The sequence below is a fragment of the Hemiscyllium ocellatum genome, chromosome 28 (assembly GCF_020745735.1).
Source record: "Hemiscyllium ocellatum isolate sHemOce1 chromosome 28, sHemOce1.pat.X.cur, whole genome shotgun sequence".
Classification (NCBI taxonomy): domain Eukaryota; kingdom Metazoa; phylum Chordata; class Chondrichthyes; order Orectolobiformes; family Hemiscylliidae; genus Hemiscyllium; species Hemiscyllium ocellatum.
Window position 1 is genome coordinate 29,963,864 of NC_083428.1, and position 18,966 is coordinate 29,982,829.

At 40.6% G+C, this 18,966-nt stretch overlaps 1 protein-coding gene across 1 annotated transcript in view; it reads left to right on the forward strand.

Moving 5' to 3' along the window:
- The window catches only part of fbn2b (fibrillin 2b), a 374,963-nt gene extending 366,632 nt beyond the window's left edge, over positions 1–8,331 (forward strand). Inside the window, exons 62-65 of the mRNA XM_060846046.1 lie at positions 213–332; positions 1,299–1,530; positions 3,100–3,271; positions 4,657–8,331. Of these exons, the coding sequence (XP_060702029.1) occupies positions 213–332; positions 1,299–1,530; positions 3,100–3,271; positions 4,657–5,031 (899 nt within the window). The 3' untranslated portion in view covers positions 5,032–8,331. The remainder of the gene's footprint in view (positions 1–212; positions 333–1,298; positions 1,531–3,099; positions 3,272–4,656) is intronic.
- Positions 8,332–18,966: the final 10,635 nt, after the last annotated feature.

Genomic DNA, 18,966 nt, shown 5'->3' on the forward strand with positions numbered 1-18,966 from the left:
AGGACCATACGTGACCCATTTTAGATTGAATGGATTTCTGGTTCAGGCTCAAGTCCCCAGTCTTGTAAGTTTCTAATGATCTTGAGGCTACATGTTTGATCCCTGTAAATAACTCTACATCCAGAAGTTGATCTCTTTCATCTTCTCTTGATGTCAGGTTGCATCTAATATCTCACTAACTCAGTTTGCTTTCCTTACTCTCTCACCCCCAGATATTGATGAGTGTGATGGGAACCATCGGTGTCAGCACGGCTGCCAGAATATGCTGGGTGGATACAGATGCAGCTGCCCTCAAGGCTACATGCAACACTACCAGTGGAACCAGTGTGTCGGCGAGTATTCGAGCTCTTATACCTCAGGAGATCTGGGAAACTTCAATGTTATTGAAAATGAGGGAGTCAGTGCAACTCCTGTTTAACTTGTCAATAGTACAGGGTCGGTGCAGCAATAGTTAGCAGCCAATGAGTGTCAGCTGTTGGACAGCTCTGGAACACATTGTTAACTTTAGGTTTATGCCTAAGGAGCGACTCTCTAATCTTGGTAAAATGGAATGAGGTAATGTCTGAATGTGAGCGGGTTACCTCCCCTTTAACCTCAGGGAATCGTGTGCAGTAGGGCAGGATAGAGGGGAAAAGAGAAAAAATTGCAATAAAGATTGAAAATTAATTCATCGGAGTTGCAATTTTAGAATAATTATGATGATTCTCATTCAGGACAATTTAGCTTCAGAAATCAACTTCACCACTTACCCATTGCTGAAGTGAAGTTCAAGATTTAACTCGTTAAACAATTACACATAAAGAAATTGGCTCGAATGTAACTCGAGACAAGTGGAAAATGCTGCGCCCTTTGAGGTACTGGGTTGTTCAGGAAGTTGCCTCAGTCAGTGTGAGGTTTGTGCTGAGACAGTCAGTCTTTGTCAAGGCAGCAATGGGAGCATGGCAATTGGCCTCCAGTGTCCCTGGGCTCGGGAGGAGTCGATTAAAATTCCAACTTCACTTTTCACATTATCCCAGTACGTGTGACAATAACAAATCAAATCAAATCAAAATGATGTGATAATTCCAGCTTGAAAATCAAAAAAAAAGAAAATTCATGAATGCAGCCAGGGTCATCATATCCTATTGCCCATGTCGCTAATACAGGATGGCTAAGTGTCCACCCCAGTGTGCCAGGAGTGAAGGGTCATAGATGTGTCCACAGGACCATATCGCAGGAAGTGTCAGTACTTTCAGGGAAGCAAGTGTGAATATTATTGAAAATGTTGCATTGCTAATCTCCCTTTGACTGTTTTGCAGATGAGAATGAGTGCAGCAATCCCACTGCCTGTGGAGCTGCCTCCTGTTATAACACTCTAGGCAGCTACAAATGCCTCTGCCCATCTGGGTTTGATTTTGATCAGTATTCTGGGGGATGTCAGGATGTGAACGAATGCTCAGTCTCTGGAAACCCCTGCACGTATGGCTGCTCCAACACAGATGGTGGTTACCTCTGCGGCTGCCCTGGGGGCTACTTCAGGGTGGGTCAAGGGTAAGTGACAGGTCAATGATGGACTCAAGGGGGGATGGAGAGCTGGTGTGCTGTTGTACTGTTGAATAATAAAGCCCAAAATTTAAATGGTTCAAGAAATTTCTAGTCACAGGTTAAATGCAAAGGGTCAACAAAGATTTCCCAAAATAGAAAATAAATTGAGCTCAACCAAATTCTTTGGACCATTTTCCTTTCAATGCTGCTTTCACTGTCCTATCCATGACTATATATAAATAATTCTTCACCCTCTCCAACAAGTGAATTCCTTTAGGGGCCTGTTTTATTTAAACACGTCCTGTGAATCCCATTCTTTGCGAATAACTATCTCCGTGTCATTGTGCAGGAACACCATCTTCTTCTCCACCTTGCCCTCACAAAATTCCGTTCTTGTCGGAATACATGATCATAAATGGCAGAGGGAGTTGTAAACGTTTGAATCAAATAGCCATATCCTCATTGAGGGTGCCAGTTTGTACACAGGACACATGTTGGATAATATCAAGCAGAAGTTAATAGGCACAAGTGAGGAAAAGCAGCAAACATAGTGCCTAGGTTTAAAAAGGACAGAAACCCTGCACTAAAACCATTACACATTAGCCATCTAGACCATGACACCTACAATTTCTTCTCTAAACCTTTTTACATTTCTCCCGACCCCTTAAAACCAAATACATCATCTATGCTAATGTTGCCTTCCTTGAATCATTGTCAATACCTTTTTGACTAATTGCATTCTTGTGAAGCACTATTGGACAGTAGACAATGTTAAAGTTGCTACACAACGCAAGGTTTTATTGATGGCCTAAATTCAATATGGGAATATAATGGAAAACAGTGCAGAGTTAGTCTGATTATTACAATCTGATAAAATATCTGGTTTAGCAAGAAGATGCTGACTGTCAGACCTCTGGCTTCTTTGAGGGTGTTACATGCAGAGTGGCATTCCCTGTAACATCATTTACTTTCACCTTCAATAAGAGGAATAACTTATTAAATAAATTGCCTTGAATGTAAAGCACTGTTTTGTGATTTCTGACCTAGCTCACCCTTTTCCGACTCAAAGTTTGTTTTATCCATCCCCTCAATCTGCTTCTTGTTCAGCCCTCGTACAATTTGACATTGTCAGTAATTCCAGTTTCTCATCCTTTCACAGCCATTTCCTTACATCCCTCCCTAAAATTCTTCTCTGTGATCTCTAACAGCCTTTTCCTCTCGAAGATCCTCAAATCTGTAATTGCCTCCATCTCCATTTTTGTCTGTTCTGAAATATCTTACTCAAAATCTGAAATGAAGAAGAAAGCAGAGTATTACAAACAGAAGTGGATGCAATGATTTTACATTCTGGGCATTATATTGGAAAATGAGCATATGGGAGGGATGGGCTTCAATGGGAGTGTAAAGTGCTCCACCAAACTATACATAAGAGTGCAACTGCATAAGGAGAGGTTTACATACCAAGTACAGAATGAGATATCCAAGATACTTCAAAATACAGTTTTTGTAATTGTTATGAAAGTATTTGTGCTAAATATTTCCTTGCATCTGTATTGCTGTTGATTCCTTGTTCAGACACTGTATATCAGGAATGGGGTTCGGGAATGGTCAATATCTACCTTTGGAGGAGGAAGAGGGTGATGCAGAGAATGTGCTGTCCCCTGAGACATGCTATGAATGCAAGATCAATGGCTACCCCAAGAGAGGCAGGCATCGGAGAAGCACAAATGGCACTGTGTCACATGAGGTAATTTCGGGAATTGCTCAAGACCAAAACAGGAATGGTATATGTTTGTGGATAGTGTGGCTCAGTAACATCTCACTGTACTCCACATAAAATGACTATTTGTGGATTGTAGTTATTTGTTATGCAGCAGTCATTGTTGTGTCTGGTGAAATCCCCAAAACAGTAAATGGGATGAATGGGTCATTAATCAGCTTTTTGATGGCAGTGCTTCAAGAAGCATAGAAACTATTCTTCTTTAGATAATGGCTGCCTGGATAAATCAACAAAGATCCCTTGTATCCTGTCCCATCTCATATCTCACTGGTATGGAAATAATTTCTAAACTGTTAGATTCCCAAATCGATCAGGAAATCAGCACTGAATAGTAGCAATTACGATTAAAGAGGTTTTACTTTATTTGGAAAGGAAATCTCTCAAAGTTTGAATTGAAATTGTCCAGATTTTGAAGGTAAATTAGAAAATTGATCACTTTGAAGCATGCACATACCAGGGGGCACAATCTAAAAATGATGAATAAAACGGGAAATCGGGAATCTTATAGAAACATATAAAATTTTGAAGGGAATAGATAGGATAGAAGCAGGGAAGTTGCTTCCACTGGTGGGTGAAACTAGAACTAGGATGTAATGTCAAAATAAAGGGGAGCAGATTTGGGAATGAGTTGAGGAGGAACTCCTTCATCCTAAGGGTTGTGAATCTCTGGAATTCCCTGCCCAGTGAACTACCTCGTTGAATGTTTTTAAAGCAAAGTTAGAACAGGAAAGGAATTAAGGGTTACGATGAGCTGAGTCCACGAAAAGTCAGCCATGATCTTATTGAATGGCCGTGCAGGCTCAATTGGTTAGTTGGCCGACTCATGCTCCTGGTTCTTATGCTGTTATGTTCTTACTCAAAGGAAATTTGTTTCCTGGAATATGTCCCTAGATAAAGATATTGAAACAACGAGATGTCCTTTTGAAGAGAAAAATAATGATTGATTCAACAGGGAAATAGGGTGTGGTGCTGGAAAAGCACAGCAGGTCAGGCAGCATCCGAGGAGCAGGGGAGTCGACGTTTCGGGCAAGAGCCCTTCATCATTTCCTGATGAAGAACGCTTGCCTGAAACATCGATTCTCCTGCTCCTCGATCTTGCCAGACCTGCTGCGCTTTTCCAGCACCACACTCTCGACTCTGATCTCCAGCATCTGCAATCCGCATTTTCTCCTAATTGATAGATAGGGTTGAGCATTATGTTTGGGAGGTGGATTTGTGATACTGAGGACTACAACAAGAAGGTAAGCTTAAACAGGTTTTGAACATGACAGGTTTTCATTAATTAGTTATTTAATGGAAATGTCAAAAGCAGGTCCTGAAACAAGCTCACTGAGCTTTTATTTTCATGACAGGATCTCAAGATTAGTCTGGCTAGTTTGGACATTGATGCACCAATCCCATTGAATGTGAATATCTCCGACATGGGAATCCATGATCACATCATGGAATTCCTTCCGGCCATTGAGACTCTGGAAAACCACGTGCGTTACATCATCTCCAGTGGGAATGAAGCCAACTTCTTCCGAATTCATCAGAAAAACGGACTCAGTTACCTCCATCTAAGCCGTAAAAAGGCCATGCGAGGGAAGTACATGCTCGAGATTTCCAGTATGCCTCTGTACAGGAAGAAGGATCTCCTAAAACTGGAAGATGAGAATGACGTTGACTACCTCGTGGGTGATCTCGGCGAGGCCCTCCACATGAAACTTCAGATTCATCTTCTTTAATGTTCTTCTCCTGTCACCCTTGGTGGGGCAAAGGCCTCCACCATTTTAAATAGCACCTCAGCACCAACCTCTCAACACTAAACTTGATGATGGGATACTGGGCTGTGTCAGCTCAACAAAATCTTTACATAATAGTCCTTTTCCTTCAGGCTATGTATTGGGGATTGAATGGCATTTTCTGGAGTGTGTCAGTGTTGTCACACTTACAGCTGATGATTGACACCAATTGAAAAGGACTAATTAATATTTAAAGGTACAAAATTCCATGTGCTTAACCAGATTTATTTTGTAGTACAGTGATTCAAATTGGAATGTATATTGTGAAGGAATCCATCTTATTAGAGCAAAATAAATTGGGAGACAGCAGATCAGCGAAGACAAGGGCATTAGTGGATTTGAAGGAATTAGTGATGTAGAATCAGCAATGAAGGGGAATTTGCTTTGCATTTAGAGGAGAAATAAATTCTAATTTGGGATCATATTAATAAATAATTCCATTAGAGGTTGAATTGAAAAACTGAAGGAATCTTGATTTTGTTTTAACTATTTAACTGGCCCTCTTTCAGGGACTGACCTGTTCTGTCCTGAGGGATACCCTGTTGTTAATTGTTCTGACCTGAGTACTGTTGAATTGTGGAGAAATTTATTTTGGACAATTTGCATGTTCTGAATCATTCACTTCTGACTTTGGAATCATTTATTTAACCAGGAATCTCTGTCCAAAGTAATCAGTTGAAAAAATGTTGACTTAGGAAGATACGGCATGGGCAGCCATTTTGTAATGAAGTTCTTTGAATAAAACCAACCAGTTATTTAGTGAGGAACCTGACCTGTGAAGTTAGGATGAGAACAAAGGAAGGGAGATATTTCCAGCTCATTCCTTACAATCCTGATTAGTACAGCGGGTAGGTGTCATAAAGCTTTTTTAAAGCATGTTCTTCCCCTTTTAATAAGACAAACAACGGTAATCAATCCATTGTGTAGGTGGTGCTTATTAGGTTTCACTGAGTTGGGATCAAGAATGAAAGATTATTGCATTGTCAGGGGTTAAAAGAAACTTTGTATGTGTGTGTGTTACCATAGGAGCTTTTCCAAGTATCCATGGAAACACTTGTTGAGTAGGCACAGCAATGTATCCCACCATCCTTTTCTCTATTAACTCTAACCACATTTTGGGAGAAATTCTCTTCCTATCAACACCATCAGCAATAAAAGCTATCTTCAGAAATTGCTGCAATAACCTAAGTTTAAGAATCTTATCCATGTGCTGGTTTGCTACCCAAGATGCAGTTTTCATGTGGATCTCAGACAACTGAGTCTCTCTGTATCACTTCCACGTAGATTGTGCAAGTTTGGCTTGGGTGTATTTGCCGCTCCAGTCAAACTTGCTGTTTTCCATAAACCCTAAGATGAGAACATAATCCTAAGTGTAGGCATTCCAGTCGAAGGTGCAGCCACCTCACTTGGGACCTCAATAAAAACGAAAGCCCACCAACTCTGTGGAAAGTGTGAGTGCAAGCAAATAGTTTTAACACAAAGAGAAAATTTCTTTTTAACTGGAGTTTCACAAGAACGCATTACTCCCCATCAATGCTGACAGGATTGGTTCCTTATGCTCGTTCGCAACGGTTGACAGCACTGACCCCCCCCTTCCCCTCCCACAGTGCCCAAAAGGATTGTCCCTTCCCTATCTGACAGTGAGAAGCACATGGAATATTATCTTTGAAATTTGTTGTACCCTGATACTACTCCACAAAGCAGGTGGAAGATAAATTTGGTCCTCTGCTTCGATCCTCACAAAGCACTGCATGAGATATGAACACTAGATTAAGTTCTGTAAATGATAGAATCACCCAGATGGTTGTGACAGTTATATGCCACTAATCTGCAAAGTAATTCATGAAGAAAAAAAACTCTTCATCAACCCCACGTCCTCAGTTTTGACAGTGCACTAAACTTTCAGGATCTTCTGAAGGGAAACCCACAGGACGACCCTTTCTTCCTCTTTTCGTATTTGATAATTATCTCTAACTACAATGATTGAGACAAAGAATCTAGAGCCAGGTATTAATGGACGAGAATCTAAGGGTGTCAATTTCCCAGCATCTCACCATTTTATAACACAGATTCAGGGTTAGAAAGTAATCTTCCTCAATTACCTATTCCTATCTTTACCCCAAATAAAGGGCACATAAACCAAAGAAAATTCATTACCAGATTGCTAATGTTTGTTTGACAGAGCCGGTGCAAGTGCCAGTTGATTTTACTCATGCAGTTTGTGTTATGTTTACTGTTTCTGAGGTGTGTTTAATAAGTATATCTCCTAGTTGATATTATTTTTAATGACCTGAATCAAAGCATTGCCCTGTCAGGGAGTAAAACCCCCAAAAATGGCATATCTTTCAATTAGTTAATAATGCAGCTGTTCCACATTAAAATCCGTGTGCTTTTACAGAATTTCACAGAAGATAACCATTTGACCCATCCTGCAAGTGACTCTTTTCTTTCATGGTTATAACAAGAAGTACAATACTAATAAGCTTTTTTTTCAATTTGCATTCAAAAATACAGAGGATTCCATTGGTTGCTGTGTGTGGCAGAATTGGAACAAAAAGTTTAAATGTAATGGAGCTTAATAGTACAAGTTGAAGAATTTCTTCATAATGATTGTGTCAGGACACACTGCAACTGGAAGATTTGGACATCCTCCAAGCTATTGTCCCTCAGTATACTTTCTTTGACTATTCAATAAACAATAAGTTTGTCTTATCTTCTTTAAATGGTTCCACATGGACATTGCATAGTGCAGGCAAGTTACTGTTTCATAAAGGTGCTAATGTTAAAAGATTTACCTGTTCAACCTCAGACTACCTGAAATGCTTTTGTTCAGTAGTGCAATTGATCAATACAATGGTGCTAGTATCAAAATTCAGGGTTCCTGCACTGTCCATCCCATTTTATATTTATGTATAACCGACATTTTGTACTGTTTGTTTTTTTTTGTGAGCTCATATCTTGTAGCTTTTTTTTGTAAACTGCCACATCATGTAAAATAGAGGACGTGTTTATACTGTAATCATTTAGTGACAAACTTGAAAAACAATTTTTTTATTGTAAACTTGTAATACTGTATACAGATTTTTCTACTGCAAAGAAAAGAGGGTTATGAATATAATAATTCTGCCTGAACACTGGACCCTCGACATCTGTTGAATTGACCATCCTGACTTTTTGAGATGAACTTTGTACTAACGATGTGAAGCGTGGACTGCCAAACAATGAAGTACTGTTATACTACAAGCCCAAGTCAGCCTTTCCTCTGTGTTCTGGTGTTGTTATTGATGCATGGGGTTTGGGGTGGGGGGGGTGGAATTCAGCACATAATATATATCTGGGGAATTGGATTTGTACCGAGAAACATTCTCGGCAATAAAATGGATTATTTTGGGTTACATTCTAAGCCTCCGCTGTGATTTTGCCTGGAGCTGACTCAGGTGACGGTTTTACACAAAAGAGCAAGAGCCCTTGTGACCCAAAGGGCCTGAGGCTGATCCTCCATAACAGGCTCCTGTGGGGCGGGTTTACCTTCATTTTGCTGTCCTATCTGAGTTGTACATCAGCAGTCCATTCTCACGGGTTCCAGCTGCTGCAGTAAAGCTCCCTAGCAAAGCTTTAGTAACTTTTAATAAGGGGTTTTGGGGAAAGGGTATAACTTTTATTCAATACTAACAAGGAAATGCTTGCTTTTCTTTATCTGCCAACTTTCTCCTCACCTTCCTGAAAGTTGTTGACTTTGAACCCAACAAGCACCAGGCATTCTCTAGTAGTTCACCTGAATGGCTGTAATTTGCACGTGAACTTTGACAGTAATCGGAGCAGCACATTCAATTGAAAAGAAAGTCCTGGTCCGCTTGATCATGGCCTCACCCACTGAATGGGTACTTTCTAGAAAATGGGGTCATTGGATTCTGGTCAAGACAGTAAGTGTGAAAGTTAACAGTTAAAGTCTTTATTAGTCCTACAGATAATCTGAGGCACTTACAAATCTAATGATGCTGTGCAGCATGCTTCATTTATTTTTAGTTTTTCATACTGCAATATTTATTTGACTGGTGCATTTTAATTTCTAGTCACTGGTAACTCCCAGGATGCTGATAGTGGGCTAAGTCATGGGAAGCCCATTGAATGCCAAGTGAAGATAGTTAGATTGCCCTTTCTTTTCCCTTGTACCTACAAAACTCCATAAAATCATTGCCAATAAGTAGTGATTGTTTATGATCGTATTACATGTAGGCCGAGGCCTGACCTGTAATCTGGTTTGGCAGACAAGGTGGTTCGGAGATACACAGTACCTCAGATGCAGTGGGACACAATCCCTTCACTTCTGGGTTCCCAATATTGTACAAGGAGACACTGGGAAACAGTGTCTTGCTGGTTAAAGCACAGCAGGTCAGGCAGCATCCAAGGAACAGCTCCCTACCTTTTATCTTAGCCTGCTGGACACACTTTCCTCATTCCTGATGAAGGACTCTGGCCCGAAACATCGAATTTCCTGTTCCTTGGATGCTGCCTGACCTGCTGTGCTTTAACCAGCAACACATTTTCAGCTCAGCATTAAATATAACAAAAGATTTATTGCAACTTTTGATATCCAAAGAGCAAAGTCTCTCTGATTGAGTGAATAAAGGGTCACGTGTTAACCAATTCCAGGTACTGCTGATGGGAAAGTACATCTTGGCAATTAGCTGCAAAGATCATTATTTAAACTTGAACAATTTGTATGTGTGAATAGTGAACAGAACCCGAGACTAGAAAAGAACACTTCAGACGCAATTTCTACGCAAGCACAGATTTATTTAATTGCTCATGTTTCACAGCTTATGGGAACCTTTATATGTAATAGATTCACCTTAACACTGCCTACTGTGCAAATACATTCTCTCAGGATCAGAACATCCAGAAATATTTATCCAACTAAAATAAAAGTGCACTGGTAAGGTGGGGAGTCACAAAGTTCCACTTGACTCATTTTACTTCCAGTTGAAGGTTGGACCGGAATTTTGTGAAATGATGTGACATCAGTCATAATTCAATGTATATGAGAGAAAAAAATACATTTAAAGATACACAATCAGGAGCTCCAAATTAATAATGTCCCCATTGCCCTCCAGTCCCATGCCCATTGTTTACTGAAGACATTAAAAGGCACCTGGATATAACTGTAGATGGGAGCAACTAGTCCCATCAATCATACTCTGCCTGGCCTTTTGATGACCATTGTGCCTCAGCCCAGATTGACCTAAGGTTCTGTGATTTGCAAAAACTGCCCAAAAGAAGCAGTAAACAAGATGGCAGATTAGATCCTCGTTCTCTCTTCAAAGCTGGGAGAGCTGAGGTTGTTTACATCTGGATAAGAAGTGCTCAGAAATGGGAATTCCTGTCCTCCAAGATGAGTGGCTGAAGAACAGTAGCAAGGGCCTGGAAGCACAACCAGAAATTCAGGAGAACTTATGAGTAATAAGTTGGTGGGTAAGTCTATGAACTGCTACAATTCAAGAAGATGCTTCTCCACAGCCTTTTCCAGGACTATCGGGGATGGATAATAAATAGGCAGCAATGGCTACATCCATGACCAAATAAAAAAACTCTTTCCAGCAGTAGAAGAGGATCCTTTCATGTCCCCATATCTGTGTGAAACACACTTGTTCACACCACAAGTGTTTAAAGTGGTGTCCATGAATCTAGAAATAATACTGTTACAGTAACCCGCACAATATCCTCCACATCAAATTCCTGAAGTGATGGAGGTAGACTCTTATTAAAGCTCTTCAACTGGGGCCCTACTTCCGCTTGTTGGAATCCAGGGCAGGTCCAATGTCGGGAATTAGGAGATTCTGAATGGGAGGCTGTGGAAAAAATGCTGAAACAGGCAAGCCCTCCACCCAGATGGGAAAGGCATGGAGGGCACTTCAGAGACACAAGTTGTAACATTCCATATTCTGAGGGAGGCCTTTCATCAAGAGAAACTCAGAAGTTCAGATTGGAGTACTCCCCACACTGGAATGTCCTTAGGATACAGTGCATCAGTGAATTTGTCTGGATATAGGATTACCTCAGATTTAGAGGTATTCTCTCTTTAAATGAAAAAGAATAATTATCTAATGTGGCGATCTCTTAATCACCACATCTTCTGTCATGGATGAAGCTGGATGTTGCTTTTCTTCAAATCCTGATGTGAGATTAGCATTCACAATCTACAAAACAAACCAGTGTATAAACTCCAAACAGGTCATTCAGAACATACCACGATAGACAGGACCATGTTAGCTGGATAAGCGACCAGGTGCATGAGAATGCATTTCTAGCTTAAAAATTTGGATGAGATAGCACAGAGTTAATCCAATCTCTGCTGTGCATGGTCACCTGATTATTTCAGCTCAGCTTTAGTTTCATGTCAGATTTCAGAAACTGCAGGTTATTCCCCAGTCTTCTCTCACAGCCAGTGAATGTTGAATTGTGCAGGGATATAGATCCAAAAACTAAGCTACTCTTTGTGACATGAATTTATATCAAGCAAGCTATTACATCAGCTTTACCGAGAAACCCAATCCTATCTGAATCCAATATCCACATGTGTATTCATCAGCAGAGAACATTGTGGAGATCCAGAGCTGAAATTCCTTCCTAATTACTTGTTACTGCGAGTCACTTTTTTTCCTGACAGACTAAAGTAATAAGTGTGATAGTGAATTTCAGTACCACATCCTTTTCTCTCACATAGTTATACCATTCAAACATTTGTACTCTTCAAAAGTTAGAATCAATGGATTAGAAATAATTCCGTACTGACTGTAAAAGGAGCATTCTGATTTATAGGTTTATAACACATACCCTTTATTTAGATTTGTCAGGGTAATTAGTTGAAATAAAATAGGAGTGCAGTCAAAAAAGGTGAACTGCCCATCCTGACAGACTTCCAAGGAGTGTGCATTATTAACCCATAAATCAGAATGCTCCTCCCCTTCATAGACCGTATGGAAATATTTCTCCATCTGTTAATTCTAACTTCTGAAGAGTACAAATGTTTGATTTGCATAATGGTATAAAAATGTGAGGAGAGGGTGTGTTCTGGTCTAATACGTTGCTCCTTGTTACAGGTTGTTTACATCTGGGTAAGAAAGTGCTCAGAAATGGGAATTCCTGTCCTCAATCGTGTCTGTAACATGGGCCTCCCAGCCTCCAGGTTAATGGCCAGAATTTGACCTGAGAAAATCAAACAGACCATACAGAGGAAGGGTCACTGGACCCAAAACATTCACATTGATTTCTCTTCCCAGATGCTGCCAGACCTGCTGAGCTTTTCCAGCAACTTTTGTTTTTGTGTGAGAACTATAGAGAATTGTACTCAACATTGAGTCAGAATTCATGTCAGGTACAATTTTTTTTATAAATATTTTTATTGAAAAACCTTTTTAAAAAGTCTTTTGCAAAACATTGATATATAAAGAAAAAACCGTCAGAACAAACAAAAATAGTACAAAGAACAAGGCCATAACATAGTACCACTGTTACTAAACAACCCACTATTCTCCCAAAACAAACCTATCTACTTAACTAAAACTAAATTACATATTGAATAAATACTAGCTTAAATTACATTCAAGTTATTTAAACTATAAAATGTCTTACTACTTTATTCTGTCTTACTCATCACACCTCCACTGAGGCTCCCATCCCTAGGAGTACCCCCTACAGTACCCATATTCCATTCCTTCCAGTCTCCTCCTCCCAGGGCCCAGTGAGTGCCCATAAAGGTTCCCACAGCTATACCACGGCCCTGACTAATATTGCCAACAAGTCAGTTTCAATATAATTTAAAGGTACAACAATTTTAGTGAATAATTTCTGCCTCAATTTTTATTTTTTCACAAACTTGGTTTTCTTTCACTTCTCTCTTATTTCTTTCACTGCGTATTTGGGTCAGCTCTCCTGTCATTCACGCCTCCTGCAGGCACATCCTGCATTTCTTTAGTTGTCCTTTTGCACTTCCTTTGGCCTTACAGCATTAAGCCTTCTGTCATTTCATCTTTCCTGTCCTACTCAATCATAAGTCTTCCGTTTTGTTCTTTATTCCCACACTCCCAGACTTTTACTTGCTCAAGAACCATCACACTTCCATTTGCCTAGATCCCGGAGCAGAAACCTGGTATGGAATTCTGTGTCCTCTCCTGTTCTCCCACCCAAATTATATCCATATCTATTAAATGGTGGCTTAGACTCTATGATAGTGTACAGCACACATGAGCTGCAGGAGGGCATTAAATGAATAGGTTAGAACATAAGGAATAATGGGAGGAATCTAAGTTATTGTATTGGTGGGCCTTGTCACCCCACCATTCACTGAGGCCCTTAGGTGGGAAATTAATTATTAGATTCCCTACAGTGTGGAAACAGGCCTTTCGGCCCAATCAGTCCACACCGACCTTTTGAAGAGTAACCCACCCAGACCCATTTCCCTTTGACTAGAGCACCTAATACAATGGGTAATTTAGCATGGCCAATTCACCTGACCTGCACATCTTTGGGAACCGCAGCACCCAGAGAAAATCCACGCAGATACAGGGAGAATGTGCAAACTCCACACAGTCATCTGAGGCTGGAATCAAACCTGAGACCCTGGTGCTGTGAGGCAGCAGTGCTAACCACTGAGCTACCATGCCACCCCATTAAAGTGGACCCTACCATGTGGGAAGCACAACAAGAAGTGTGTTTGCTTTCAGCTTCCTAGAGGTGGTATTGGGGTTTGTCCTTCCAGAAATCCATTTAGCTATAGGGAGAGGCTGAATAGGCTGGGGCTGTTTTCCCTGGAGCATTGGTGGCTGAGGGCTAACCTTATAGAGGTTTATAAAATCATGAGGGGCATGTATAGCGTAAATAACCAATATCCTTTCCCTGGGGTGGGTGAGTCCAAAAATAGAGGGCATAGGTTTAACATGAGAGGAAGCTATAAATGGCAACTTTTTCATGCAGGGGGTGGTGTATGTATGGAAAGGGCTGCCAGAGGAAGTAGTGGAGGCTGGTACAATAGTAACATTTAAATGATATCTGGATGGGTACATGATTAGCAAGGGTTTAGAGGGATATCGGCCAAATGCTGGCAAATGGGACTAGATTAATATCGGCATGGACAAGTTGGACTGAAGGGTCTGTTTCCGTGCTGTACATCGCTATGACTCTACTCTCCTGTAAGAACAGTGAAAATTCGGCAGTAAGATTCTCAACAGAACAAATGATTAATTTAAGAGTGAATTTACAATAAAACCAAATGAATCGAGAACATTAAACTGCCGCCCAATCATGAAAGCTATGTTCTTTACATTTCCCATTTTATCTATTAAGCACTGCAGTGGAATGATATTTGCTATCCTACAGTGACTGAGATGGGAGGTACTGTCTGCACAGCCCAGCAGACTGGGTTTATCTACTGGAGATCTAAGGATGAATGAATATTCTGAAGTTTAATTTTATTTTCTTTGGGCTTTGTGTATTCATAAAGCTCCCTCAGATTGTTAAGCATTTCAACGGCATCGAGCTGTTCAAAGAAGTTACACAGAACCGTATAGATGTTATTCATCCCTGTCAGGGTCTTCCTCCACATGAACTGTAGCCCTAATCTCACACAGTCAGGGTATTCTCACATTCCTTTTGCCAGTTCTACCTTCTCAGTCAGCTTTCTTAAAATTTGGTATGACCTTTGCTTCAGTCATTAAGTTCACCTGTACATTCCACAGTCTCAAAATCATCTGCCAGATGAATGTTTCTCCTGCTTTCTGTCCTAATATTTTACATTTCATTTTATCTATTAAATGGTGGCCTAGACTCTATGACAAGTACTGTGCACATGAGCCACGAGAGGATTAAATAAATGGTATAGAATGTAGCTGGGCTGTGGGAGGAATCCAAATGGATGAGTTATTGTAGGCAATAGAAGAAGATTAAATGAATGTGTTAGCATATGTATGGATTGTGCAAGGAAATTAAATGGGTGGGTGTACTGCATGATAACACTTCAAGATAAAATAATTATTCCAATACCAAACTGACTTAAGCATTCCTATGTAAACATTTATAAATCAGTTTACAATCTCCTACTCAGTGATACGTACATCATCTCCATCCTTCAGTACGGGTAAGCAAGGCATAGCCTGTCCTTCAATCTATCTTCAGCAATTCCTGAATAATTAGCCGACTGCTTAAGGAAGAGCAGTCCAAGAGGGAATGGTGACCACCAGTCACTAGTAGGGAGGCAGACAGGAAAGCCCCAGATTACAACTCACTCAAGAACAGATTTTCTGTGTTATAAAATGGAGAGAGTGATGGGCAGAGCAGTGCAACCCCAGAGTACACAAGTGGGGGCAGGAGAAAGAGTAAAGGTAGTAGGAGACTCAGTTGTGAGGACTATAGACTGTAACATAACTCCAGGATGGGGCCGGGGGATTCCAATGGTGTCATTGAGTTACTGCAGGACATTCTCCAGGGAGAAGGCAAACAATCAGAGATCATGGTTTACACAGGGCCCCAACAACATATGTAGAAAGAGGGATGAAGTCCTGTAACAAGAATTTGGAAAGTAAGATACCAGATTGATAAGCACAACCTAAAGGGTTGCTCCCACTGCCATTTGCTGGTGAGTAAGGGAATAGGCTAATATGTGTATGGCTGAAGAGTTAGTGCAGGAGGGAGGGCTCAAGATTCCTGAATCACTGGGACCATTCCTGGGGAGAATTGCAGAATTGTACCTGAACCAGAACAGGATTAACCTTCTTCAATAAAGGGAGCAAACACATTGCTGGGTGGATATTATAGATCAATGCACAGTCAGGGAGAGATAGGGAGCATTTGCTTGTGTATTCACAATGGAGAAGGATGATGTAGATCTAGAAACCGAGGAGGAAGACTGTGATATACTTGAACAAATTAGCATTGAGGTATTAGTGGTTTTAGCAGATTAAAAAGTGCACAAAACCCAGGCCTCGATGAGTTGTATCCAAAGCTACTGTGGAAAGCAAGGAAAGAGATTGCAAAGACTTTGAAGTTAGTTTTAAAATCCTCTCTGGCCACAGGAGACATGCCATAGAGCTGGAGCACAGTCCATGTGGTACCATTATTCAGGGAGGGTCATATGGTAAACTGGGTAACCCCACGCCAGTGAGTCTAACATATGTGGCGGGGAAGATGTTGGAAAAATAATCTAAGGGACAGAGTTAATTGCCACTTGGAGAGGCAAGGATTAATCAAGGAAAGTCAGCATGCTTCTGTTGAATGTTATTGAATATTTTTTTAAGGAGGAAACTGGGTCTGCAGATGAAGGTAATGCAATTGATTTGTCTACATGGACATCAGTAAGGCACTTGACAAGGTCTCATATAGGAGACTGGTCACAAAGGTCAGATCCAATGGGATTCAAGGTCATCTGGTAAATTGGATCCAAAACTGACATAGTGGCAAGCACTGGGGATGATGGTCAAAGGCTGCTTGTTGTGCCTGAAAGTCTGTGTCCAGTGAGGTGCTGCAGGGTTTGGTGCTGCGTCCCTTGTTGATTGCAGTGTACATTAATGATCTTGACGTGAATGTAGGAAGGTTTATCAGCAGGTTTGCAAATGACAAACAAATTTGTAGTATGGTAAATATTGGAGAGGAAAGCCGTTGACTATAGGACTGATCAGGTAGACAGAATAGTGGCAAATGAAATCTGATCCTGAAAAGTGAGAGATAATATATTTTGAAGTGAGGCATGTTTAGATGAGATATACTGAGATGAGATATACCGAGATGAGATATACTGAGATAAGATATACTGAGATGAGATATGCTGAGATGAGATATACTGAGATGAGATATACTGAGATGAGATATGCTGAGATGAGATATACTGAGATGAGATATGCTGAGAGGACTAACAAGGCAAAGGAATATGTGATGAATGTAGAACCCTAGCAAGTACAAGTGAACAGAGGGCCTTGGCTACATGTCCTCAGATCCTTGAAGGCAGCAGGACAACTGGATAACATGGCTAAGATGCATAGGGGATACTGATTTTTATTAACCAAGGCGTTGAATACAAGAGCATGATGGAGCTGTACAAAAAGATGTGATTTTCTAGAGAGGTTGCAGAAGAGATCAACCAGAATATTGTCTTGGCTGAAGCATTGCAGCTATGAAGGTAGACTAGCTAGGCTGAGTTATCTTCCTTCGAGCAGAGAAGGCTGATGGGTATACAAACTTATGAGGGTGATAGAAATTAATATCTTCCCTTCATAAAGGAATCAGTAACCAGGGGCATAGATTTATGATCAAGGGATGGAGGTCTAGAGGGGATTTCACACCACAGGGGATGTGGGGGCTATCTGGAACTCACGGGGTGGTAGATGCAGAAGTCATCGTAACATTTGAATTATTTAGATGAACATTTGAAATGCCATAGCTGGAAAATGTGATTAGAAGTAAATAGGTGTTTGATGACCAGTATGGACATGGTGGTCCAAAGCACCTCTTTCTGTACTGTAAAACTCAATGACTGCGACAGTTATCTTTTATCCTGATACAGTGACAATCCTTTATTTCTCTTCTTCCTGTCCCTGTCTCTCGTTCCTCTATACCTTTCTTGCCCTTTCTCTCCAGTCTCTTCTTTCTCTCCATGATGCTGCAAATGAAACAGTGAAGGATTGTCAACATTTTCTTACAGAATTCTGAACTAGACTTGTGAAGCCTCTCTCTCTGACTCACCAACACAAAAGACTTTGGAGATGCTGAACGTCACAGGAATTTGATTGTCCTTATTATACTATTCCTATGATTCAGTGTTTTCCCTCCAAAAATAAATTCAGACCAAGGAAATTGCCAGATCAGTGCATGTAATTACTTGCAGCAATGCAGCATTGTGCCAGTAATCATCAATTCTTTGTGCCAATTAGCAAGAAGCAACAAAAACATCGCTCCAAAATATGCCCTATGGGCTGGACAAGCAATCTGAGGGATTGGGGTCAAATTAAAACTCACACACTACGGGACTAATTTCAGAGGAGAAGGCCTTTATCCACTAGAGGACAAATCACATTCCAGCTCTCTCATGGAAATGGATAGATTTTGCTTCAGAATTTTGCAGAAGCACAGTGACAGCTTTTACCCATTCTCTCCAGTGACATTATGAATAATATGAAAGTAAAATCGAAGGATTTGCAACATGGAGTGATTCAAAACTTCTCTACCAATTCCATACCTCAGTTAATCTAATTCATCTCCTGACCTTCTGCCATATTCACAGCATTTCCTTCTTCAATCCCAAGTTTCAGTTCCAAGTGTCTTTCAAATTGTTCGCTTACACTGTCAGCGTAAAAGGGAAAAAAAACCTCATGACTTGCTCTGACATCTGCACTGCTCTATTGACTTCACTTTTCTAAAGCGAAGTAGCTTTTTGCCTAATCCCCCGACTCCTGTTTAAAACTCACCCACAAAATTAAGATCATTTCCTTTCTCACTGCCCCAACCTTCACCAGCACATCGTTAAATTTAACTCCCCAGTCACTCACTTTCCCATGAAAGCCTCTGACCTCTTTATCACTCCACACCTGATTGAATAGATCACTGTCCCACTTCAATAAACCCATCTCCTGCCACTGACCCTTTTAGATTTAGATTCATATTAACAGAATATGGAAGCTGGGATTTCTTAAACTTTGAATGTTATGGCAAATTCATGGTTCTCAATATGGTTTCAGGTATAGTCTTTCCATTAGTGAGTTATTTGTGCTGTCTTCTTCTTTCACTTCCTGTGCCTTGCAAGACACAAACAGCTCATTTTTATCACTACTATAATGTCACACCTAAAAGATAGCACCTCCAAAAAAATGTGACACTCCCTCAGCTGCAGTGTCC